This window comes from Aedes albopictus, chromosome 3 (assembly GCF_035046485.1).
Source record: "Aedes albopictus strain Foshan chromosome 3, AalbF5, whole genome shotgun sequence".
Lineage (NCBI taxonomy): Eukaryota > Metazoa > Arthropoda > Insecta > Diptera > Culicidae > Aedes > Aedes albopictus.
Genome location: NC_085138.1, coordinates 128523491 through 128550811, shown reverse-complemented (window position 1 = coordinate 128550811; position 27321 = coordinate 128523491). Strand labels below are relative to the sequence as shown.

The 27321-nt window shown below is 40.0% G+C and overlaps 1 protein-coding gene across 2 annotated transcripts in view; it reads left to right on the top strand.

The window, feature by feature from the left end:
* Positions 1-27321, top strand: part of LOC109416447 (diacylglycerol kinase eta) — a 403302-nt gene that overhangs the window by 349620 nt on the left and 26361 nt on the right. For both annotated transcript variants that reach the window (XM_062843031.1, XM_062843032.1), the window contains one exon: positions 19059-19204. In XM_062843031.1, the coding sequence (XP_062699015.1) occupies positions 19059-19204 (146 nt within the window). The remainder of the gene's footprint in view (positions 1-19058; positions 19205-27321) is intronic.

Genomic DNA, 27321 nt, shown 5'->3' with positions numbered 1-27321 from the left:
TAAATACACTTGATTGATTACTGATTAAGCACATATTAAGCCTTAAACCAGCCTTTCAAAGGACCTCCAATCAGCAAGAGGTTGAATAATATAATCAAAATTAGATGTTTATGATTTGAAGAATTAAATCTCTTGTGCCCAGCTTAAATCAGCCGTCAACAAGGATCCGAGGTAGACAAATTTGTTCACTACCTCAACTGTATCCTCGTCTATCGTAATATTGCTACCCAGACGGATCCGGTCGTGCTCGGTTCCGCCTACCAGCATGTACTTTGTTTTTGAGGCATTCACCACCAGTCCGACCCTTGCTGCTTCTCGTTTCAGGCGGCTATACAGCTCTGCCACCGTTCCAAAAGTTTTGGAGATTATGTCCATGTCGTCGGCAAAGCACACAAGTTGACCGGATTTTGTGAAAATCGTTCCCCGGCTGTTGAGCCTGGCTCGTTGCCTTTAAGAGCGATATTGAAGAGTAGGCATGCCAGTCCGTCACCTTGTCACAGTCCCTGGTGATATTCGAATGAACTGGATAGTTCACCCTAAACCCTTACGCAGTTTTGCACACCGTCCATCGTTGCTTTAATCAGTCTAAACAGCTTCCCAGGAAAGCCATTTTCGTTCAAGATTGTCCATAGCTCTGCGCAGTCGATACTGTCGTAAGCCGCTTTGAAATCGATGAACAGGTGATGCGTTCAGACTTGGTATTCACGGCATTTCTGGAGCATGTACCGTACGATGAAGATCTGATCCATTGTCGACCGGTCGTCGATGAAGCCAGCCACGAACTCATTCGTTCTAGGTGACTGACTACGCATGATGGTCTGAGATAGCACTTTGTAGGCAGCATTCAAAATAGTGATCGCCCTGATGTTCTCACATTCCAAATGGTCGCCTTTCTTGTGAATGGGGCAGATTACCCCTTCCTTCCACTCCTCCTGTAGCTGTTCGGTTCCCCAGATCCTGATTATCAACCGTTGCAGACAGGTGACCAACTTTTCTAGGCCCATCTTGATGAGTTCAGCTTCGATACCATCTTTACCAGTTGCTTTGTTAGTTGTGAGCTGATGAATGACATCCTTAACTTCCCTCAGCGTGGAAGTTGGTCCATTTCCGTCCTCCGCTGCTTTGGCGTCGTCGTTACCTCGGTTGCCGTGTTCTCCCGTACGCCGTTCAGGTGCTGATCGAAGTGCTTCTTCGATCACCTCACGTCCATCCGTCAAGAGGCCTCCGTCTTTATCCCTGAATCTTGTTACAATTATCAAGTCAAGTCAAGTCCCTGAAAGAATTCCTGGAATAATTCGACGAGGAATCCCTGGAGGAATCCTCGAAGGAATTCCTGGAGAAATCCTTGAAGAAATACCTGGAGGAATGCTTGATGTAATTTCTGGAGGAATCCTTGAAGGAATTCCCTGAGGAATCCTGGAAATTCTTGGAGGAATCCTTGAAGGAATTCCTAGACGAATCCTTGAAGGAATGCCTGGAGGAACCCTTGAAGAAATTCCTGATGGAATCCTTTAAGAAATTCCTGATGGAATACTTTAAGAAATTTCTGGAGCAATCTGCCTGAAAGAATTCCTAGAGGAATGCTTGAAGGAATTCGTGGAGGTATCTTTGAAGATTTTTTTTGAGGAATCCTTGAAGAAATCCATTAAGGCATTCCCTGAGGTATCCTTGGAGTAACTCCTAGAGGAATCCTTGAAGGAATTCCTGGAGGAATCCTTGAAGGAATTCCTGGAGGAATCCTTGAAGAAATTCCTGGAGGAGTCCTTGGAGGAATTCCTGGAGGAAACCTTCAAGGAATTCCTGGAGGAATCCTTGTAAAAATTCCTGGAGAAATCTTTGAAGGAATTCCCGGACGTTTATTTGAAGAAATTCCTGGAGGAATCCTTGAAGGCATTCCCTAAAAAATCCTTGAAGGAACTCCTGGAGGAATCCTTGAAGAAATCCTTGAAGGATTTTTTTTGGATCTTAAAGGAATTCGTGGAGGGATCCTTCAAGGAACTCCTGGAGTAATCCTTGAAGAAATTCATGGAGGAATTTTAGAAGCAAATCCTGGAGAAATCTCCTTCAAGGAATTCGTGGAGGAATTTTTGGAGGGATCCTTGAAGGAATTCCTGGAGGAGTCCTTGAAGAAATTCTCAGTGGAATCCTTGAAGGAATTCTTGGAGGAATTTCTGAATGAACCTCTCGAAGATTTTATGGAGAAACTCCTGCAGGATTTTTTAGAGGAATTTCTTGAGAAATCTCTTTAGAGGCTTTTGGAGAAGTTTTTGTGAAATTCCTGGAAAATCTCAAGAGGAATCTTTGAAGAAATTCCTTGGCGAATACCCGCAGGAATCCCTAGAGGCACTCCTGAAAAAGTATCTGGACGAATTTCGTGAGGAATTTCAAGAGGAATTCCAGAAGGAATACCTGAAAGAATCTTTGGAGAACTTCTTGGAGCAATTTCTGCAGAAATCTCTGAGGGAATTCATGGAAGAGTCTCTGGATGAAATTTAGGAAGAACCTCTGAAAGAGTTCCTGGGTGAGTCCCTGAAAGAGTTCCTGAAAGAATTCTTAGAAGTATTCCTGGATGAGTCCCTGGTGAAAATCTTGAAGGTATTTCTGGATGAATTCGTGGAGCATTCTCTGTAGAAAGTTTTGGATGGATTTCTTGGGGAATTCTTTGAGGAATTCCTGTAGGGATCATAGGAGGAGTTTGTGGAGGAATTTCTGGGAGAATTCCTTGAGGATTTCCTGAAGGAACTCTTACAGGAATATTTGAAAGAATTTGTAGTGTATTTTATGGAAGAATCTCTGGGGGAATGGGAGGGATTTCTGCAGGAATTCCTTCAGGAATTACTTCGGAATTTTTGTAGTAATTCCCAGGAAATTCCTAAAAGAACCACTGGAGGATTCCCAAGAGCAATCTCGGCAGGAATTCCTGGAGGAATCCTGGAGAAATTCCTGGAGGAATTCTTTTAGGAATAAATTATTAAATTCCTGGAGGAATTCCTTAAAAAGCTACTGGAGGATTTCCTCCACGAATACTGAAGGAATCTCTGGAGGAATTCTTTGAACAATCCTTGGAGAATCCCTAGAGAAATTATTGGAGGAATGTTTGAAGGCTTTCTGGGAGGGATTTCTGAAGGAATCGTTGGAGAAAACTCTGGAGAAATTCCTAAAGGAATTCCTTGAGGAAAACCTGGAGGAAAACTTTAGAGAAATTACTGGAGGAATCCATAGAGTAGTTATCGGAGGAATCCTTTGAGAAATTCCGAGAATTTTCGGAGGAATTCTAGTATGTATCTGTAGAAGATTTGCTGGTGGTATACCGAAGGAATTTTCCTCGGGGAATTTCTGGAGGTGCCCTTGGAGGAATTCATAAATAAATGGTATGCTCAGAATGTTCTCCAAACATGTTTCTTCATGTCATGTTCCAGTGGCCGCGTTTGGTCCAGTTTTATTATGATACTTTTCCGGATTATCACTATAATTTGTACAAAAAACCATAAAGATAGAGCCGTCACATGACTAGTTTGGTAATGTGATCAAAATGTCCTCGATACTGAAAAAAAGTGAGCTCAAAACAACCTCTCAAGCCTCTCCGGGTCTCACCGGAACCGATACCGGAATATCTGGATATGGTCAATGCGCTCATGCCCTAATTTCTATATGAAAAACCACGGTATTTGAATCGTCGCAACGAGCCTCTGCACTAAAATCTCTATATGTCCCCTGTGGGCACCTTCCGGAATCGGTTACAGGAGCCCATGTCCCGGAATGGCCACGAATAAGTCACGGTCTGATTCTTGGATTTCATATCTTTCATTTAAGCCTAAGAGAATGGAAATCTGATCAAAAATGGGTTTTTGGGAGCGTGTCAAAGTTATTGGCCATTTTTGACCACTTAATGCCAAATGTGTAACTTTTTCTTAATGCAGAAGGAAGGTCAATATGTTCCCACTTCATGAACGCAGCCAGGACGTGAGCGCTCAGCAGAAAACCAATTCTACGGTGACGAGCAGCGTGTTCACTTCGTACGCTAGAGTATAGCAGAATTTGATCCGATGCTAGCCTGTGTTCCTCAAAGTCCTAGGATATCCAAGCTTCATACGGCCTGTCTCATTGGCTAGTTGTGCCTATTAACCTGCTGGGCTTGAGTTAGTACATTCCAGGTCCCAATTCTTGTCCGTTGTTTCGCACTAAAAGCCGATGAGCCGGTGAATCAGTTCGCAATCTTTCATTTTCGGTTTCTGATACGGTTTTTTGGGTTTTGGGAACAGTAGGTTGTTGGCCTCAGGTCCTTTATCCACCGTGGTGGTGTGGCTGCCACCTTAGGTTTAGCTTCCGATGGAGGAGCATTTCATACGCAGTCGCTGGATGCCAGAACAGACGCTGTTTGAGCCGCACCTTCTTGGTGAATAGACGCCATGTATGTACCTCCTCCATCTACCTGAAGTCAGAGTGTCCGTCCATGCTGCACTACCAGCATAGTATACAACTCTTTGCTGGCGATCTTTTTCATCGCTTGACTCGTGGAAGCATGAGGTAGGAACTTGTGAGGACCAGAGCTATGTTGGATGGTCCTTGTCGACTCACCGTTTTGCAGCCCTTCAAATTATTAATGCTTTCTGAATTTCATAACGATCAGTTAAGTCATGATTATCAAGCTAACTCATATCCTATTGTTTAACTCAGTAGCGGCCATAAACCACCACAAGATTGATTGTTCTGTGTTTTACCCGTCCCCTACTACATATTGGTCAGCCAATCTCTTTAGCATGAAACCGTCACAACCCACAGGTAACCATCGCCACTAATGGCTTCCGGGAGTTTGAATACCAATCCGACAAAAAGTCAGTGTTGGAAGTGGCTTATTCCGTCTTTATGCGAAGTCCATTCACACGCCCGATGGCTGAATAAACTTGCGACGATGATGACGGTGAGCAGGTCGTTATAGCTAGTGACCGTTCAGATGCTGCTGCTTTCCTGCTTTTATGGCCTCCTCGGTAGAGCTGAAAACATAAAACCACCTGTGCGGTGAAAGGCAAAGAAGTCGTTCCTGTTCGGGAAAAAGGATCTTTTTTTTCTGAATCCCTTCTGAACAGATGCAACGACAAATGGTTACAGTTTACTATGCTCCACAGTTCGCATGGAATACTAATGGCTGGTAAACGAGCAGATGAAGCTCTATTGTTTCAATAGTTTGTGGGTTTGTGGTGTCTAGCTCGCAGTCACACGCTCCATGATTTCCATGAAAAATAAGAGGCAGGTAACAGTCGAGGTTTTTTTTCTCCACTGTTTTTTTGCTGAAAACCATCACCGGATTAGCAAGCCTCAGGTTCGCATTCCTCGTGGCTGGTCGAAGTTTGCACACTTTGTATATCCAAAAGCATTCATGGGAAAGTTGATTGCAGACAACCGGATTTTTTCTCTTCTCCTCCTCTTCTGGTTGAGATGGAAACCACAATCAAGCTACAGCGTTCGAGCTGCCAGTGAGTAGAAGATAATCCCTGATTTTGCGAAGCGATTGCAAGGACCGATGAAAGTTTTAAGCGGATTCAGAATCTGCCGGTAGGAATCCAGGGCGCGCGGATGTGGCGTCTGAGTCTGGAGGATGATGGTGGGGAAGGAAATTCATCGGAAGTTGAGCATGATCAGATGAACTTGTTGTCGTGACGTCCGATTTGACATGGGAAAGCCTACATGAGGGTCATTGGCTTGACGGGGCGGCACAAATTTGCTAAAGCGGCCAACATTCGAGGAAAGACACCCAAATCAAACCATTCCATTGTAACCCGTCATTTGAAGAAATGGAGCACGTGTCAGCTGAGGAGAGTGGCTTTCTTATTCGCATTAGTGCCAGTTCAACTGATTGATTGCACTTTTTTCACAAGGTGAAGGAAAAATTTAATGGGTGTATGTGGGAGACCCACACTTGCAATCTAAATGCAAATAAGAACCATGTCCTGGTACCAATACCGTATGTAATTTGGGTTCTGGGATAACAGTTGCAATATAGGAACACAAATACTGGTAGAATTACGGATGCAGCTCAAAAATTCTGGAAATTTTGTGGAGTTTTTAAAGGTTTCATTTTCGATGTGTAATTCCGAAATTTTTAACAACAAGAGCAGATATTTTTTTTGAAAATTTCCAAAATTTTAAGACAACATTCAACAATCGATAAATGAAAATTAATTGACTTTATTCTTGATAATCCTGCAGATATATCGAAGGAGGGGGATTTTGGGAGCATTTCAGGAAGTCTCAGAGCATTTTCGGCCAGATTCATAGGCGTTACGGAAGAGTTATGGAGGAGGTTTCAGACCGTCTCAAGTGCGTTACATAAGGTCCGAGGGGGTCTCAGAGGGATCTTGAAAGCATTTCAGGAAATTCCAGAGGAATTACAGAGACCCCATCACAATATCTTTTGAAACGCTACTGAAAAAAATACCCTTCTTGAAACCTCCTGATACCACCCTGATCTAAAATACCTCGAAACGCCCTTGAAACCTCCGTGATCGCCCTTGAAATCATCATAATAAATTTGAAATGTCACTGAAACCCTTTTTGGACGCCTAAGGTGAATATATGACCAAGCCACACCTCGAATTTTCAAGAGCACAAATCTGGTGAACCGAATGTCGGTTTGCGCTGAAAAATTGATCGATTGGTCACCACCAGTGGGTGACCAATCGATTAACTTTTCAGCTCAAACCGACATTCGGTTCTTCAGATTTGTGCTCTTGAAAATTCGAGGTATGGCTTCGTCATATATTCACCTTAATAGGGTCTAAAAATCCACTCAAACGTACCTAAGAACCCCTTGAAACGTTTCTGAAATGCTATTGAACGTCCCTAAAACCTCTAGGAACGCCCCTGAGAACCCCTGAAACTCTCTTAAATGACTCTGAAATACCTTGAAACGCCCCTAAAACCCCTTACAACGCACTTTGAAGGATCCTGAGATCCCTTCAATTGCCCTTTAAGCCCCTTTAAATGTCTCTGAAACCCCCTTGATACAATTGAAATGTTCCCGAATTCTTCGTAATCCCAACAAAAACAAACAGAACGCCCTTAAAAGGCTCCTCAAATCTCCTGAAACATGCCCTTAAAACGCTCCTGAAGTCCCTGAGAACCACCTTTTTTTGGTTCTCTGGAAACCCCCATATCACCATCTCAAATGCTCAGGAGCAAGATCTGTTCTCGCGAACTAGATTCCCTCGTTAAAGCCTAAACTTAATTTATGCATAAATTTTCCTGTTTTTCTGCCTTTTTTAATTTATACACATTTTTGATTTATGCAGTCCCAGCCACGTGCATAAAATGGGATTCCAGTGTACACCATATAACTTGAATTAATTTCAAATCTGTTAGATTTTCAAAGTAAATATATTTATTGAAAGGTCATATAACACTGATCATATGCAGCATATGGTTTTGAATAACGTATTTTTTCTATTTTTTCATATAAGCCTTAGATGTATCTAATGTTTGTTAGCTCCGGCACGCTAGAATAATTTTCAAAATGTTGCTCATGCTACAGAAGTCTAAAATGTTGACTTTTGAGTTAACATCTCACTATGCGAAATTAAAATAAATAAATTAAAAGACAAAAGCTTTATACTGCTATTTCAGTGATGATATGGCGATAAATTTGTAAATTTAGTCAAAATGATATTGTTTCTATAAAAAGGCATAAATACATTATTTAAAGCCAATTCTGGTCAAAATTAGCCATAATAGATATATTATCAAGTTGTAGAAAGAAAAGTGGAGCGGACCTGGTTGGATGGTTAGAACACGTGACTATCACGCCGAGGACCTGGGATCGAATCCCACTCCCGACAAACTCACAAAAATGTGAGTTCTTCCTTCGGAAGGGAAGTAAAGCATGGGTCCCGAGATGAACTAGCCCAGGACTAAAAATCTCGTTAGTACAGATAAAAAAAAAGTTTTAGAAAGGATAATTATGGGATAAACTGAGATATAACGCAGCCTTGCTTTTTTACAAAACATAAATCATAAAAACAGGTACAGCGACAATTTCAGCAATTTTAAAGAACAAGATAAAATGACTCTGAATCTTATAGATTATTTCGTATGGCCATAGTTGTCATCACTAATGCTTAGAACGACAAGCTAATTTAACTTAGCACCATTATTTAATAAAAACTAGACGAAATACCACTGAAAGAAGTGCGTGTCGGTCGAAAGGAACTTAAGACCAAGGATGGGATCATTCATTTGCAATCATTTACATTCACTTGCGAATAACTCGCTTCAGAAACATCGTAGCAAAAACTAATGTATGGAGCACTTTTTGTTTTTTTTTCCTGAAACTTTGTAAAACATTGTCTATAATAAAGTCAACAGAAGGCAGCAAACGCAACTCTCCATGGCGTGAATGTAATTTACATTCACCGCGTGGAGAGTTGCCTTTACAGCTCGTTCTCGGATTTGGTATGCGTGGGCGACAAATGCTGTTCGGAAAACTTTCAGATAAAACTACAAGGTTCAATTCATTCATACATTGTTTTTTTGATAGAATGCTTCTGAACTGAGATAGTATCAAGCGAATGTAACTTTTTGCTAATGAATGAACCCATCCCTGCTTGAGACACATTTTCAATTATTACATAAAGGACAAAGGACAATTTATTTATATACATACACTGTATTTGATCAGTATGTGAGCTTTCAACTAACCGTTATGTGTCCGACAACATTTTTGCTTTTTTCTACACCGTGCTTTCTAAATGGGCGCTGGGTACCCTGTCGGTCACATAAGGGTTAATACATTCACTTTGTTAATATGAATTACAGATGGGAAATAAATTCAGTTTTATTGTGTATCCGAATTTATTGAACACCGTGTAATTTATGCAGGGATTGCTGAAAGATACTACAGAGAAATTACTGAAGCATCACCTGTAAAATTTCTTAAATATTCCCTGAAGAAAGGCTTGAGTAAATCGTGAAGCAATCCATGGAAGAATACATGGAGGAACTTTTGCAGTAGAGAAATTTTCAGAGGAATTACTTGAGAATTTCCCTGAATATTTTCTAAATGCCCGTGAGAATCCCCACATATATGAAATAATACTTGAGAAACCTCTGGAGAAATGTCAACAATTATTTTTGGAAAAGTTCCTGAAAAAAATTATTTGCAAATAAATTTTGGAAACAAAAACAAAGAAAAACTCCTGGAGAAACATCAGAAATGTTTGAAGAAATACATGAAAGAAACTCTGTAGAAATTCTTAAAAAAATTCTTAAGGAGCTCTGAAGGAATGCCAGGAAAAAAATATTAAGGAATTTCTGATACAACCCGTTAACTTATTTCAATATATTTTTTTTTTGGAGGAAATGGATTCTAAAGAGATACCAGGAGAAACATTACTGAAATTATTCTAAAAAATCATATGAAACTATTTTTTGCCTTTCTCGTACACCAAGGTGAACCGAGAGGCTATATGTTCACTCCAAAAATGAAATCTTGATAGAACCCCCGGAGGGCCAAGTCTTATATACCAATCGACTTAGCTCGACGAGTTGAGATGATGTCTGTGTGTGTGCGGTGCGTGTGTGCGGTGCGTGTGTATGTGTGTATGTATACAAAAATGTCACCTCACTTTTGGATAGTAAATATCAACCGATTTTAACGCTTTTGGTTTCAATCGACGCGGAATATTGTCCCATTGATTCCTATTGAAAATGGTTTGAATCGGTTCAGCCGTTCGGGAGTTATGGCCATTTAAGTGTTCCGGACCGGTACCCCAGGAAGGGGCCAGATATGAAATTGCAACAAATTCATGCATGCGATCCATCAAACCACGGCATTTTAAATTATCTGATGAACAGTAAGCAGGAAAATAGTCGCAAACAATATCTGAACCGGTAGTATTAAGGAACCGGTTCCAAGTGTCCCGCCGGAAGTGGCCAAATATAAAAGTGAACCAAACCCATGCATGCAACACATCAAATCGCATTTTTTTGTATAACCTGATGAACGGTAGACAGGAAAATAGTCTCAGACCATATCTAAACCGGTAGCATACCGGAACCGGTTCCGTGTGTCCTGCTGGAAGTGGCCAAATCTAAAAGTGAAATAAACCCATGCATGCGACACATCAAATCACTGCTTTTCTATAACCTGATGAATGGTAAACAGGAAAATAGTCTCAGACCATATCTGATCCGGTAGTGTTCCGGAACCGGTTCCGGGTGTCCCGCCGGAAGTTGCCTAATTCATACATGCGACACATCAAATCGTGGCCTTTTCGATAATTTATATGATCAGCAAGAAAATAAGCTAAGCCCACATTAGAAAGTACTGATAGTGTTCCGGAATCGGTTTGAGGTATCTCACTGAAAGTGACCGAATGTAAAAGAGAACCAAAAAAATATTCGCGACACATCAAATAGCTTTCAAGGTATCCTGATGAACGGTTACCAAGAAAAAATATCGCAGATCATGCTTGGGAAAACTAGTAGTGTCCGGGAATCGGTTCCCGGTGTCCCTCTGGATGTGGTCAAATGTAGAATAGAACGGAACTCCATGCATGCGCTTCATCAAATCGGGTTTTTTTTTTCGATAAGCTGCTGAACGGTTTTCAAGAAAATCAGCTCAGATTACGTTAGAGACCACCGGTTGTGTGCCACAACCGGTTTCAGGTGTCCCGCCGGAATTAGTCAAATGTAAAAATGAACCATGTAAATTTTCCGGAACCGGTTAAGGGTGTCATAACTGGAAGTGGCATATATAAAGCTATGTTCACTTAGAATCCGGAATCATGTCACATTTTCTAGTGGCGCTCTCAATGAACATAATCATCATTCTTTTGCAGCACTCTGATCATACACTAATCCTCTTTAAATGGTGAAAATTTCATCGATTTTCTTGCAACGAGTGAAAAGTTATTTCAGATTGAAGACAAGAGGAGGAAAAAAATCTTGCACAAACACGTTGAAAATTTAGCGTGGTCAGGTACGACAGTCGCGAAAAATGTTAATATCGTCAAAACCATTATGTGTTATGTGCACAAATGTTGTTAACCATGGCATAAGGAAGTGTCCTCGGAAGAAAAAAGCTTGGGTTCATTGATAAATCTGCTTTGAATTTGAAAATTTTGGCAAGAAGTTCGAACTCTGGGCATGGTTTTTTCGCAACCAGATGATGAGAACCAATTCATACAAGGATGACAGCCTCAAGAATCGCGTGCTGTTTTTTAAAAACGCACACAAGGGATATGTAGAGGTTTTACCTATTTTGATGAGCTGCCATGACAGCCGGAGACGTTCAGTGGTATCGTCACAGATTGGTAGTGTTTATCAACGAAAAAACACTCAAATTTCGCGTTTTCTCAATTCACTGAATTGCCCCTCATTTCGCAATAAAAAAAAAGTTTGGCAATTTTCCTTCGGAATCCTAGTCAGACTAGTCAAGGCACTCAGGACACTGCATAGATGACCTGATTGTTGAACAAACGTGAGGAAGGGGTTGTTGCTAAAATTTACCACCATTGTGCAGATTTTTAGAGAGGTCAACACTAAACAAGTGAGAAAATGTGTGAAAAACAAAAATAAATAATTTCAATGATATTTTTCCATGAAAGTACAATAAATAACCTTTGTTTTGAGGGCTTCTCCTTTTATGTTTGTTATTCCATCCCTAAGATATACGTGATTTTGTCATTCCGGATTCTAAATGAACATAGCTTTAACCTTCCAGGACGCGCGCCATCAAGCAACCGAAACCGCACCGCGCTCGCGCTGTATACGAAAAGCGAGGTTTTTTGGTAGTGTTGTACTTTTTACAATAGCGCGCGCGCTGAAGGGTTAAAAGGGAATCAAACACAGGGAATGCTCTTGAGACAGACCAAAAGTTTATTTTTGTTACGCTGCACAGTGGGCAGAAACGGGCCTGTAATCGGACTTATTTAGAAACCGCTGGTTTTGAAACTCCAACTGATGCATTTCCCATGGAAAATGGGCCGATAAATCGAATGGTGATGGTTTCATCCTGTATAGACCTCGGGAAGGGGTTCATTTTGCCCCATTTTACCCTAAATCAGCCATTTTCAATGGGTATACTTCCATAACTCTACACGCCGCTGATTTTTTTGTATATAAATTGACGAATATGATATTATTATGTTTACAGAATTGACTGATAAAGGTTTCATGCAGTGCTGAGCCTTATAAGTGACCCATTCTGCCCTATTTCACCCTATATTTATTGTTTTAATGAATATATGCTTGTAACTTCAATTCATTCAGATTTTTTAGTACATGAATGGAGAAATTTCATGCTATCATATCTACAAAATTGAATGACGATGCCATCATGCTATGCTCAGTCCAAGAAGTGGCATATTTTACCCCATTTCACCCTATATTCGAAATATTGATGATTATAACGTCTATATCTTCAATTGCTCCAATAATTTAGGCTTATAATTGGACAATTAAGATGTAACCAGCTGTACAGTATTGAATGACGATGGGGCCATGCTGTGACAAGTCTGAGTATTGGCCCATTTTACCCCATTTCACCCTATATAAGTTATATCGCAAACAGATCTCTATAATTTAGTTTGCTGCAGAATATTTTACTAACTAATCGACAAATTTTATGTTATCATCTGTTCTGAATATAATGATAGTGATGGCATGCAGTGCTGAGTTCAAGAAATAGTTCATTTTACCCTACTTTACCCTATATTTATAATTAAAATGAAAATATTCCCCTAAATCCGATTCTGATGATATTTTTGTAAAGTGAAGTACAAAATTGATGTTTTTATCTTTACAGAATTAGATGGTGATGATGGAATGCAATGCTGAGTTCAAAAAGTGTTCCATTTTACCCTATTCCACCCTACATTAACAATTTTAGTAACAATATCGCTCTAAATCAGATTCTGATACTTTTTATATCGTATTGTTCAAATTTGGCGTAATGCTCTACAGAATAGCTTCCAGGGAAATTTTGTAAAGAATTCCGGGGAATCCTAATATTCTTATGTTTACAGAATAGACTGACGAAGCGTTCATGCAGTGCTGAGCCTTATAAGTGACTCATTTTACCCTATTTCACCCCATATTTTTTGTTTTAATGACCATATGCCTGTAACTTCAGTTTATTCAGTTTTTCTTGTACATGAATGAAGAAATTCCATACTACCTTATCTTCAAAATTGAATAACAATGACATCATGCTATGCTTAATTGGAGTATATTACCCCATTTTACCCTATATTAGTAATATTAGTGTATATAACGTATAGTGCTTCAAATTCTGCAATAATACAAGTTTATGATTGAACAAGTAATGTGTAATCAGCTCTACAGCATTTTATAATAATGGAGCCATGCTGTCACATGTCTTAGTAATTGCCCATTTTACCCCATTTCACCCAATCTTAGTTATTTCGCAAACAGATCTCTATAAATTTGTTTTATAGAATATTTACAAAGTAATCGACAAATTTAGAATCTTGACAGGGATTCCAGGTGAATCCTACAGGGATTTTTGACAGGGATTTCTGGGAAATTCGGATAGGATTCCCACTGAAATTCCTGTCAGGATTCCTGCCTGGTTTCTGCTAGAATTCCTGCCAGTATACCGTTAGAATTTCTGCCAGGATTCTGCTGGGATTATTGTCAAGAATCCCGTGAAATTCCTGTCAGAATTCTACTGAAATTCCTGTTCTGACTTTCTTGGAACTTCTGTCAGGATTATTGTCAGGTTTCCTTCGGAATTCCTGTTAGCATTCCCACGGATAAAAAGATAAAAACATCCAGTTTGTACAATACTATACAAAAAATCCTCAGCATGGGATTTAGGGGATATTTCCATTAAAATTATAAATATAGAGTTGTGTACTATTTCGTGCCATATTAGCTCCCCATTTCGTTACTACCATTCAATTCAGATAACATCAAATTTGTCGATTACTTTGTAAAAATTCTATAAAACGAATTTATAGAGATCTGGATGCAAAATAACTAAGATAGGGTGAATTGGGGTAAAATGGGCAATTACTTAGACATGTCTCGCGTTTAGTATCATACAGGCGTATCTACAATGATCGATTTCTCTTCGTCGGTTTTCTCTTCGCATTATTTCGGAAAATACGACCAATATTCGGATTATCTCTCGGTGTATTTCGGTGAAGGACGACTAGGACTAGCATCTAAAACAACAAAAACAATCAAAAATGATTTGCAGGCCAAGTTATTAGCCGAAGAGAAAATCGACGAAGAGAAATCGATCATTGTAGATACGCCCGTATGATACTGAGCGCGAGATGTGACAGCATGGCTCCATTATTAAAAAATGCTGTAGAGCTGATTACACATTACTTGTCCAACCATAAACTTAAATTATTGCAGAATTTGAAGCACTATACGTTATATACACTAATATTACTAATATAGGGTAAAATGGGGTAATATACTCCAATTAAGCATAGCATGATGTCATTGTTATTCAATTCTGAAGACAAGGTAGTATGGAATTTCTTCATTCATGTACAAGAAAAACTGAATAAACTGAAGTTACAGGCATATGGTCATTAAAACAAAAAATATGGGGTGAAATAGGGTAAAATGAGTCACTTATAAGGCTCAGCACTGCATGAACGCGTCGTCAGTCTATTCTGTAAACATAAGAATATTAGGATTCCCCGGAATTCTTTACAAAATTTCCCTGGAAGCTATTCTGTAGAGCATTACGCCAAATTTGAACAATACGATATAAAAAGTATCAGAATCTGATTTAGAGCGATATTGTTACTAAAATTGTTAATGTAGGGTAGAATAGGGTAAAATGGAGCACTTTTTGAACTCAGCATTGCATTCCATCATCACCATCTAATTCTGTAAAGATAAAAACATCAATTTTGTACTTCACTTTACAAAAATATCATCAGAATCGGATTTAGGGGAATATTTTCATTTTAATTATAAATATAGGGTAAAGTAGGGTAAAATGGACTATTTCTTGAACTCAGCACTGCATGCCATCACTATCATTATATTCAGAACAGATGATAACATAAAATTTGTCGATTAGTTAGTAAAATATTCTGCAGCAAACTAAATTATAGAGATCTGTTTGCGATATAACTTATATAGGGTGAAATGGGGTAAAATGGGCCAATACTCAGACTTGTCACAGCATGGCCCCATCGTCATTCAATACTGTACAGCTGGTTACATCCTAATTGTCCAATTATAAGCCTAAATTATTGGAGCAATTGAAGATATAGACGTTATAATCATCAATATTTCGAATATAGGGTGAAATGGGGTAAAATATGCCACTTCTTGGACTGAGCATAGCATGATGGCATCGTCATTCAATTCTGTAGATATGATAGCATGAAATTTCTTCATTCATGTACTAAACAATCTGAATGAATTGAAGTTACAAGCATATATTCATTAAAACAATAAATATAGGGTGAAATAGGGCAAAATGGGTCACTTATAAGGCTCAGCACTGCATGAAACCTTTATCAGTCAATTCTGTAAACATAATAATATCATATTCGTCAATTTATATACAAAAAAATCAGCGGCGTGTAGAGTTATGGAAGTATACCCATTGAAAATGGCTGATTTAGGGTAAAATGGGGCAAAATGAACCCCTTCCCGAGGTCTGCACAGGATAAAACCATCACCATTCGATTTATCGGCCCATTTTCCATGGGAAATGCATCAGATGGAGTTTCAAAACCAGCGGCTTCTAAATAAGTCCGATTACAGGCCCGTTTCTGCCCACTGTGCGCTGTGTCAGTTTTAAACTTAACAATTACTCATGCAGTCATTCCAATGAATTGTGTTTTTGCTTGAAATTAATTTATCAAATACGATATATCCCTTTCGTGACGAACCAGCACAATTGTGCTGTTGAGCGGTAGCAGTTTTGCATATTTTTTCATCTGTTTAGACTTTGTTTTATGTGATGTAATCTGTTTCAATAATTCAGCCATTACTTATACTCGTTTGTGTGTAAACAAACTTTTGTTTACGTTGCCTGTGAGATTTATCACAACAAGGTAAACAATAAGTGGCCGAATACCGTAAAACATGAAAAAGTTTTGTCTGTCGCATAATTTTTATTTCCGATTTGTCTAGGTAGTCAAAGCAAGAAATCGAAAGATAAAGAGTAGTTCTTTCAAATGAGGTAAAATAATTGTTGTTATTTTGGGAAATCTGAGAATTCTGTAGAGCCAAAGTTGAGCCATTTGTATGGAGATTTCAATTTTTTGCGCTCCGTCACGAAAGGGATATAGCTAAAAGAACATTACCTAAAAAATCGAGTTTTTGCTCTTGATCGGTTTGAAAATGATCACCACCCACAACAAAGCAAAGCAAAGATAACCGTACACATCGTAGTTGTTACTCCGTGATTTACCAGAACAATCGAAGTTGCACAGAGATCCAATGAATGGTGCTTGGGACTAGCTACACACTCTCAATGTGCACAATTCGAGAGTTCAATATTTTAAAGTCATTAACGACGCTGGCCACGTCCTTACGGTCATCGGGAAAGGGAAGAAATGTTAGTTCGACAACCGTTGTTACTAGAAACTGTGGAATCCATAGCATCCCCACGGTTGTCTCGGGAAGGAGTATTTATTAGTAGGGTAGGGTAAGGTGTGGATCTTGGAGCCACCTTTGGTAGGTGATATGATCCACTAGTTATATTAAAATACACGAAACGGCCTTCATCCCGATACGTCAACGGTCGTTCTATATTAAACACGTCACCGCATTGATCGTTTACGATACCGTGAAAACCGACTTTCCCACGAAAGTTATCGCGCGCTTCTGATTTCGCATTCAAGATTAGGAGATAGGGCCCTACCGATTTTCGAATTATGTATTTTACTAAGAGTAGTCCCATGTGGTATGTGTGATCGACAGCCGTTGAGGTAATTAGGCTAATTGTTTTAAATTTGCTCAATGATTGTTGTAAACTGCAATCACTTTCTTTTAACATTTTTATCGCTTCAATATTAGGCCTGCACCAGAGCTACAATATTGATTTGCAGATACTACAGACTCCAGGAGTCCTCATGAAAACGCATTGGCGAAATTACCCCAATTTCTTCTAGTATGTAAAGAAAAGAAAACTCGGAATGATCTCACCCAGTTCCATGTCGTCACAAGACCGCAATCACTACTTGACTCCTTCAATTTTTTGCATACTGCTTGCTACCAAGTATGCATCCATTTTTATCACTTCATGAGGAAAGAGAATGTGCACCTGCCCTAAACACGTGGCACTTTTCACTTTTTCCATCGAACGATGCAACGCGATCGAGATTTTCATCGCAACTGCCACAAACAAGCGTCACTTTTCGTTTTTTCCGCCGAACAATGCAACCCGATCGCAATCCCCATCGCAACTGCGCTAAACACGCTCTTTTTTCACCTTTTTCTTCGAACAATGCCACCCAATCGCGATTCCCATCGCAACTTTGAAAATGATCACCTGCACAGCAAATAATTTTGTAATTTCCAGGCTCGTAACTTTTGGCGATGTATCCATTTTCGAACGTAATCTCACTCGGACACATCGTTTTCCAACAATTATCACACTCACCATGTACACCCTGGTTGGCACTGGAAAGTGTCAGCAAACCCATTCCAGCGAATATTTAGAAGCAGTATCATATCTATCAACTTCCTTGTAACTCGGTGAAATAGCCGAGAGGCAAGGGATATGTCTCACAACCCGCGGATCAGTGTACGAATCCATGCCAATATTTTACTTATATATGAATCATCTATCGTTCCAGTTCTAGCGATTGCTCGACTCACTTTCAAGCTACGGCGGCTAATTTGCTGTTTGGAAGGGATGTAATTTGTACATCACTTTTACGACGCGACTGATGTGCAGCGAAAGTGATGTGATATCACAAGAAATTTTTTGCTGTGTGCCACAACCGATACCAAACTAGAACTGCACAAAGTTGTGCCTTTTGTTTGTCTTTGAGTCGCTCTGTAGCGGCACCGGAATGGAATTGAATATTGTCAATCGCAACGCCTCCGTGGGTTTTATAAATTATGATAAGAAACAGTTATTCTCAAAAGCGCAAGTCTTAAATAAAAAGTACGAAACAACCCTGATCGGTGATGGTATGTATCCAAATCAGGGATGCCAGATGATTTTAAAAAAAATCTGTATTACTCTTTTCAAAAATCTGTATCCCATACAAAATTTGGGAGAAAAATCTGTATCCCATTCAAAAAATAAAATGGCCCCTCTAGTTCAAAAATCTGTATTTCTTATAAAACGAAATCTGTATGGAAGCTCAAAAATCTGTATAATACAGATAAATCTGTATACATCGCATCAGGGGATCCAAATGCACAAGAAAGGAATAATTTTTGCTTGATTGATTTCTCAGAATTTTTCGTAAACAGAAGTTTGGCTTCCAGTTCCTTAGTTCTCTCATTCTATTAAATGGCTTTATTAAGGTAAAATGCTGGACAAGTGACTGACTACGTGTCGCGTGAATTTAAGTCCTCCTGTGCGCGATACTGTGTCGTCTAATAAAAAGCATCTGTAACATATGTTCATAGCTTGTTCTTAAGATTCTATGCAGATTTAAACTGTATTGGAAATTGCCTTAGTAACGCCTGAATAAAAAGTACTGATTGCCTGTTTTGCTTCCATTACAAAGAAACCAATGATTTGAATCTATACATTTCACATCCTCTCTCGGAAACTATCCCAAGATTGCACCTAGGAAGAAGAAACTTCTACCAAAGTGAGCAACAACTTTTAAGGCCTTTGATGCTTCGCCTTCTCGGAAAGAAGTTGAGAACCGGAGCGAATAAAAAATCCAGAAAACATAAAACTTATGGTGTGGAAAAATTTAATGGACCAATCCACGCGTATCGTCATAAAAGTTTTTCTCTCCTAGTTTACCTTCATTGTCCATGTTAACGTGTAACTCCAAAAAACAAAAAAAAAAAACGTCGGCACAGTGCAGTAGTGTCCAGTCTCCACCGCGTCTAATTCCGTCTTTCCTTTATTTCTTCCATTTCAGAAACAATGCCAAATAGCCGTGCTTCCCCTGGGGACCGGGAACGACCTGGCCCGGGTGCTGGGCTGGGGCAGCTCCTGCGATGACGACGCACATCTACCGCAGCTGCTCGAGCGCTACGAAAAGTCCAGCACCAAGATGCTGGATAGGTAAGAGTTTCGATATTCTTTCATCCGAGCGAGCGTGATGCGCTCGCTAGCTCGACGACCACCGCACCATAGGTATAGGTTAGGGAGCGAACCATAGCTCGCAAATTGGTATGTATACGGTGCGGCGCGGTGTGCCAGAAGCAGCGACCTTGCCTTTCACAAGCAATCCAATTACGGCAGGAAGTACTGATGCAAAATAGATGAGATTTTTGCTATTTTGTAAGGTTTCCACGTCGCTTGCATTGCAAATGAGAAACTATATGTGTGATCTTTTGAAGGGTTGAGAGAAGGCTGCCAGCCAGCATTGGTATTTATGCCGGCACGAACGGTGGTGGACTATCGGAGCTAAAGGTAACTCGCTGATGGAAACCAGTTTTGCTGTGCAGAGATTTGCAGCAGATTATGCCTTTTCATCCTGCCCACAAAGCATATCTTTTTGAATATATCGTGGAATTGGTTTCAATGAAGGGATGTTCTCTGCTAAAATGCACCGTGAAACGGAATGACTTGGAAAGCTGTTCGGCGATAATTCTTATATATTTCATAAGATTTTTGAATTTCTTGTGGTTTTATATTTTTTAAACTAGTACAGCGGGCCACGTGATTAACGTTTTTTTCATAGACCTGTTCACTTTTTTTAACCTACCCGTGTCACATCAAATTATAAATCCACATGCAAAAACTAGTCTTCAGTCCAAAATTGAGCCAAATTGATAAAGGTTTAGAGGTGTATCAAATCAAATTTTGTGTTTTTTCGAGCATTTTCACGAAAATGTACTCCAATATCCAGAAAATTACACCAAAAAGGTACCAAAAATGCCGTTGAAATATAGTTAGAACAATACTCTATAACTTTGCCCAAGACACTACAGTGTTTAAATTGCGTATTTCAAAGTTATTCAACAATTTTCGTTAAAAAATCACGAAAAAATACAATATATTTACGGTTTTTCATGTAAAAGTCTTGTTTTTTACATTGTTTTACGTGACTAATCTAATGAGCTATTGCTCCTACACTCTTAAAAAATTAGGAATTTACACGTGACGTAAACCATAGACGTACGTAAACATTTCATGATTGAATGGCAAATTTGACTCAACTTTACATCCATCATGTAAGTTTGAGTTGGTTGCACAAGATGTCAACACACCTATATGACCAGATAGGTAGAAGCAGTTTTACATTTATCATTTGTCTCATAACTCGGTGATACAGCCGAGGGGTATAGTACGTACCTCTCAATCAGCGGACCAGAGTTCAAATCCAGTTCATTATTTTACTTACATATGTTTTATCTCTCGCTTCGGCTCTAGCGATTGTTAGCTCGACTTTATTTGTTATAGAAGACGTAAATTTGTGTCAAACGGGCCGCTCCTTTTATGTGCATTCAAGTGAACTTAAATTTACATGATTTTTTCTAAGAGTGTATGTGTTACGAACATTTCGTCCATACATCATTTTAGTGTTGGAATTCGTTTTCATTGACTAATTATCAAAAGTTTGCCACGTTGATACTAAAAATTGAACAGAGTTGCCAGCACAGCACAAAATAAAACAAAATTACCCATGATTAGAACGTCATTACACTTCTTTGTCTCATCTGCATCAGTTTCAAATTGGTGCAGATGGTTGAGCAGGAGATTGTCGATTCGAAGATTCTAGGTTCGAGTCCTGGAATAGGATTTTTTTGCGTCTCGATCCAGCTATAAGTTAATGAAACTACGCACTGCATCTTATTGCAATTTAGCATCATAGCCTTGTTTCGAAATCATAGAGTGCATAGTAAGAATGAAGTTTCCCTTCATCGTGTAGTTGTGTTGATTTGGGGGTAGATAGATAGAAGTAAGCTTCACCCACAGTTGTATGAAAAATGTTGCATCCAGAAGCAGTTCCATCATCGTATTGAATTGTTTTAGCTAAATTGATCGTTATCAAACAGATGCTCAATATTTCGCCCAGGTGATCTCGTCGACACGATTTATTGTCAACAAGTAAACTAAATATCTTGCTAGTCCTGGAATGGGCTTAATTGGCAGGTCCCGATCATTATCATTTTGGAGATTGTGTGTAAGTTATGGCAGATTCATCATCCTCACTGCTACAAAGAAAGAAAAAAAAGTTTAGCATGTATTTGAGTTAGAACCTGGGACCTTCTGATCCGCAGGCTCGAGCCTTATCATCTGCACAATTTCTGATACTTTAATCAAAAGGCATTAGAATACGATGGCATGACGTCGTTATCATGGGTAACTTTGTTTTAATTCGTGCTGGTAACTCTGTGCGATTTTTAGTATCAACGTGACATACTTTTGATAATTAGTCAATGAAAACGAATTTCTACACAAAAATGATGTACATATGGACGAAATGTTCGTGACACAAAGGAGTAAAAGCTAATTAATTTAGTCACGTAAAATAATGTAAAATTACATGACATTTATATGTAAAATCGTAAAAATATCGTGTTTTTTCGTGATTTTTTAACTAAAATTGTTGAATAACTTCAAAATACGCCATTTAAACACCGTAGTGCCTTCGGCAAAGTTGTAGAGTATTATTCTAACTATACCCTAACGGTATCTCTGGCACCTTTTCGGAGCAATTTTGTGAATTTCTGAGTAAATTTCTGTGAAAACGGCTAAAAAAAACACAAAATCGATTTGATACACCTTTAAATCTTTATCAATTTGGCTCAACTTTGGACTGAAGACTTGCTTTGTATGTGGATTGAGAATTTGATGTGTCACGGAGAATCGGAGAAAAAAAGTTTCAAAGTGAACAGGTGTATTGTATAATTTATGAATTCAAAGGTGATACTTTTCTGGTCACAGCCATCTTCGTTTGTCTTGAGTGGTGTTCCTCCAGTTACTCTTCACGCTATACAGCCCACTGAAGTCTGCCGCATTTTATTCGTTCGCAACCATGACCCAGGACGGAATCTTAGGGGACTCCTGAGGTTATGTGAAAGCACTTCCGAAACACCTCTGTATCGTAAACTGGTAATCGATTCTGGAAGTAAATTCTAAGAATCTTGTACAGGTATCCGGGTCCAGACACAGGAGCGAACTGGAAATAGCCGCCCAACTGGCGCTATTGAAGGCGTTCATTACATCTTTCTAGAGTCACTAGCACAGTAGCAAATCCCCTTCCTCTAATGCTGGAGTGCTATCTCCGCGGTCTTTTGAAACGACAAGATAGCGCCTATGGTCGACCTCCCTTTGCGAAAGCCTAACTGATTGCTCGAGAGACCATTCACAGCCTCGTTGTACCTCAACATTCTATTGAGGTTGATCTTTTCGAGCACCTTCCCCGCCGTGTCGATCAAGCATATTGGTCTATATGCCGACGGGTCTCTGGATGGTTTCCCCGCCTTTGGCAATAGAATCAGGCTCTGCCTCTTCCATACTTCTGGGAAAACTCCCTCGCCCAGGGATTTCTGCATAGCAGACCTGAACATCTCGGGAGCCTCTGCAATAGCTACATTTAAAGCCAGGTTCGGAACTCCGTCCGGACCTGGTGCCTTACCTACGCTAAGAGACATAGCTATCCCCGCAAGTTCCACATAGGTGACCCTCTCCTCATTGCCAGCCCCAGTCCCCGGCTGTCCTACTCGAGCAGAAGAAAATAACAAGAGAATAACATATCAAGGTATTTATCTTAAATACTACCATAGCTTGATATGCCTTTCATTAGGTGGTAATAAGAGACAAAATAACAAAAACGAATACAGTGGTTTTTCGGTTTTATCACGGTCAAAAAAAATTTTACCGTGATATAAACGAAACCGTGAATTTAGCGAAACGAGAAATGAATGTAAATTTTTTATCCAAAATCGTTCAGCTACAAAATATATAAGTCGTAGCTTATATTTGTTAACTGTTTTGGTGGACTGGACAAAACTGTATAGATTTTATATTGATTTCTGAACGTTTTAACACAAGTGTGATAAAAACGAAATGAAAATCGTGATATAATCGAACAGAAAACCGTGAATTTGAGCGAGTAGTGATTAAAACGACTAGTGATAAAACCGAAACGCCACTGTACCAAAATTTTGTATAAATATCACAAGTCACAATATCTAGCAAGTATTGTTATTTCAATAATGAATGCATACCTAAAATTTCAAGTGCTGTATTTATTATTCCATAGTTATTTAATAACAAACTAATAACATTTCTTGTTATTAAATGTATAATTTGTTCAATGACTTCATGATGAAATAACAAATCTTGATCTTCGGTTATTTTCACTGCTCAACCAACAAATACTAAATCAATACCAAACTCTGCTCAAATACCTCCAACTGTTTTTGTGATGTTCTCATAACATTTCGTAGAATAACGCAGCAATAGCAATTTTAGGTATTAGAGCACATGTTGCTCTTCGCATAGTATTTGTAAGGTATGCTCTTCTGCTCGGGTACGAAAGGAGGTCAAGGACTAGGATCATGAAGCGGAAAAAGTCCTCTAATAATCCCCTCCAGCATCTCTGGAGATTGCTCTGTAGGAGCCATCACACCTCTCGTCTTGGCCATAACGATCCTGTAGGCGTCACCCCACGGGTTCGTATTGGCACTCTGACAGAGACCCTCAAAGCAGGCCTTTTTGCTTGCTCTTATCTCGGTCTTAAGCGCGGCTTTTGCAGCGGCGAACACCACCCGCCGTTCGTTTCGTTCTTCCTCTGATCGTGCTCGCTTCATCCGCCGCCTAGCCCGTAGGCAGGCGCGGTACAGGTCGGCAATCGCGTCGGTCCACCAGTAAGCCGGTGGCCTCCCATTTCTAGGGTGGACTTGTTTAGACATGGTCACATCACACGCACGCGAGAGCATCATTAGCAGCTCGTCGCCCTCTAAACCAAGTAGGTTTCGCTCACGGTGGAGCGCATCTCTAAATACCCCTTCGTCGAAGTATGATGTCTTTGACCTACAAGGGCTTGGCCTTGGCCTAGCCACCACTTCCTCTACTCGCTGCCTGCTGTTGTTGTAGACGATACTGTAGCGAACCGTCAGGTGATCGCTCTCCAGTTCGAACTACTTGTTAGGCCAGGACTACAAAAAGAAACGTCAATAATCGACTTCGCACCGTTCCGACTAAAGGTACTCTTGGTACCGGCATTAGCCAGGTCGACAATTACTATGGGCAGTGTCTCTTGCAAGATCTGAACCCACTGATTCGTGAAACGACTTCCCCTTTCCACGGCTCAGACATTGAAGTCACCCGATATAACCACCGACCTTCGCCCTGTCAGCACGGTCGTCATACAGTCCAGCGATTGACCACCGCGGAGGCGCATAACAGCTACAGAAAAAAAAAAAAAAAAACGATGCCCTCATAGGTAGTAGACACCAACTCCTGGATGAGGTATTTATCCGTCGTCCATATCGCCGCCATTTTTCTAGACCCATTCGCGACCTTATTTCCATTGCCGGCGAGTACTCGGTATGGGTCCGCTATGATGGCGATATCCGTCCTCCACTTAAAAACCGCTTGACCAAGCAGTTGGTGAGCCGCGTCACAGTGGTTCAGGTACAGCTGCGTTATCTGCACTGTGATTTGCGGCTTTCTTGAAAGTCAGGCACCTCGGACCACCCGTTGGGAGCCTGTTGATCGCGGATGTCCCGGTACAGATCAGACAAAGGGGTGCACTTGTGCCTAATGGTCTTTGGAAGTGCATCGCATGCACAGCTTGCTCCTGTCCCTTTGCTTGCCTTTGCAGTCCCATGACTTGTGTCCTTTTTCCCGAAACCACCTCCGGTGGCTCATGCAAGGTCAGTTGGCATACTGACCAAGTTAACTTCAGTTTCCCTACTTTAACGGACTTGTTTGCTTCTGCCACAGGCAGATGTATCAAGGCCACCTGCGTCCCTGCCGAACCATGTTGTAGCCGAAAGGCTGCCGTGGTCACCTGCACCTCGCACTGTTTCCGCAGTGCCGAGACGATCTCTTCCTATTCGATGATCTCTTCTTGGTTCTTCAGAGTCACCTCCACTGGACGAGCCCTCACCTTGACCTTTTCACCAAGGACCTCATCCGCCAGACTTTTGTAGGTGTTGCGAAGAATTAGCATTAAGTTAAAACCACTTAGCTTAAACAAATTGGCCGTTGATAGTGTTAGAAGTGCAAACCTAATTCTGCGAATATTATTAGTGTTCTAGAAGTGGATCCCAACGTTTTTTTTTTTTAATATTGTTTTAGACGGATTATGCTTTCACAAAGCTTTTCAGAACGAAAGCGATTAACACTTCTAATTCTCTGAAGAAGATGTAATAAACATCGGAACGTCGGATGAAGGAAAATATCTGATCGTTTGATTGCAATTGCGACTGTCAAGCCGAAAATCGTCCCAGGTTAAAATTCACAAAGACAAAGAAATTAGTATCCTCCTAGCCTTGCGGACACTGCCAGACAGCTTCTCACCTGTCGGCTGTCTCACCCGCTTCTGCGAGTGGTTATCACAACCCGGGAGCTACTTGACAGCTGCCGAACAACGTCAGCGTACCTAAAAATTCGGCATTAACATGTCTAAAGGGTCTAACTCGTTTTGTAAACAAACATTGTTTCTGTCGCTGTAGGGTCTATCTCGATCCACCCACGCATCTGGGGGCCGTTATCAGAAAGAGCGAAGATAGATCTTTCTGATAACCGCCCCAGATGCGTGGGTGGATCGAGATAGACCCTACAGCGACAGAAACAATGTTTGTTTACAAAACGAGTTAGACCCTTTAGACATGTTGATGCAGAATTTTGGTCCGGGTGGTACTGTCAGATTCAGTGAATCAAAATTCAACCATCGCGCAACAATAATGACAATGTCGCAACCTGTATTTGTTGCGACAAACAAACCCATGCGACATAAGTTTGTCCCAACTTGAAAATAATGAGATTAACATCGTACACCACGAGTTTAGAGATTTTTAAGCCTTGCATTGCGGTTTTCGAACGGTAACGTCGAGTCGGTAAACACTGTAACTCTGGTGAAGCTCTATCATCAAACAGTTTCGACTTTGGGTTAGAAATAATTGATTATTCACGAGTTGAAAAGTACGCAACAAATTCAACTTCCGTTTTGTCTGCAACAAAAAATTTCGAGATCATGTCATTATCTGTTACCAGTAGGGATAAAGAGTAATCGTCGCACCTTCTTTGTTGCTTGTTTTGTGCCTCTTTTGTCTGACAATTCTCTTCACTGGTCAGATTCAAAGTGGCAAGCGCTACTTTTGAAAAGGACGAAAACCGACAATAACAAACCGCACAAAAAAATATTAAAACATTAAACAGAAACCTTAATTTGTTGTTTCCGCTGTTTTGTGGTAGATAAATACAAATTAGGTGCGGCATGATGGATTTTGTTTACTAGAAGCGAAAATTATATCTATAAAACGGGTAAAGGCAAAACAGTCGGCATTCATTAAATTGATAAGAAACTCATGTTTTCTTCTAGTGCGGTTATTAAGCACCAGTTAGTAATAAATAAGGTTACACTCAAATTAATTTACTGATAGAATCCAAGTGCAGAAAGCACATAGATTGCGAACGAGTGAGAAAACAAATCGTTCTAAGTGCAACTAATGAAAATGAAAAGTTACACTATTATATTTCATTCTTCCAATAATATATTCAGAGTGTGGCAAGATAAAAAGCAACCCGGTCAACATAAAATCCAAACACAAACATAACAAACCTGAAACGAACATGGCGCGCTCAGGAAACGCACATTTTGTTACCAAAAATTATAAAATCTTTTGCATACGTAGTGCTCCGTCACCCGAGTCGCTTGCTGTTTTTGAAGGTATGTAGTGAACTTCTTATTCAAACTTTAAGAACCTCTTCAAACTACTTACATTCCTCTTGTATTTCTATAGAATAGCACCAAATTGTCGCTGCTCCTCCACCGTCACCAAGGACGAACGCGTTGACGATTTGGAAGCTGCCGGAAGCAGCTGCGATAAGGATGTGCCTTTTGATCAGATAACAGCCTGGCAGAGTCCAAATTGATCACTTTAGTTAACAAATAAAAGCAGCTCGATCGTAGATTATGCAAAATTTGTATTTATTTATATTTTGATGCTAATCCCACGTGTAAATAAGCTCATTATTCATCATAATGTAAGCTA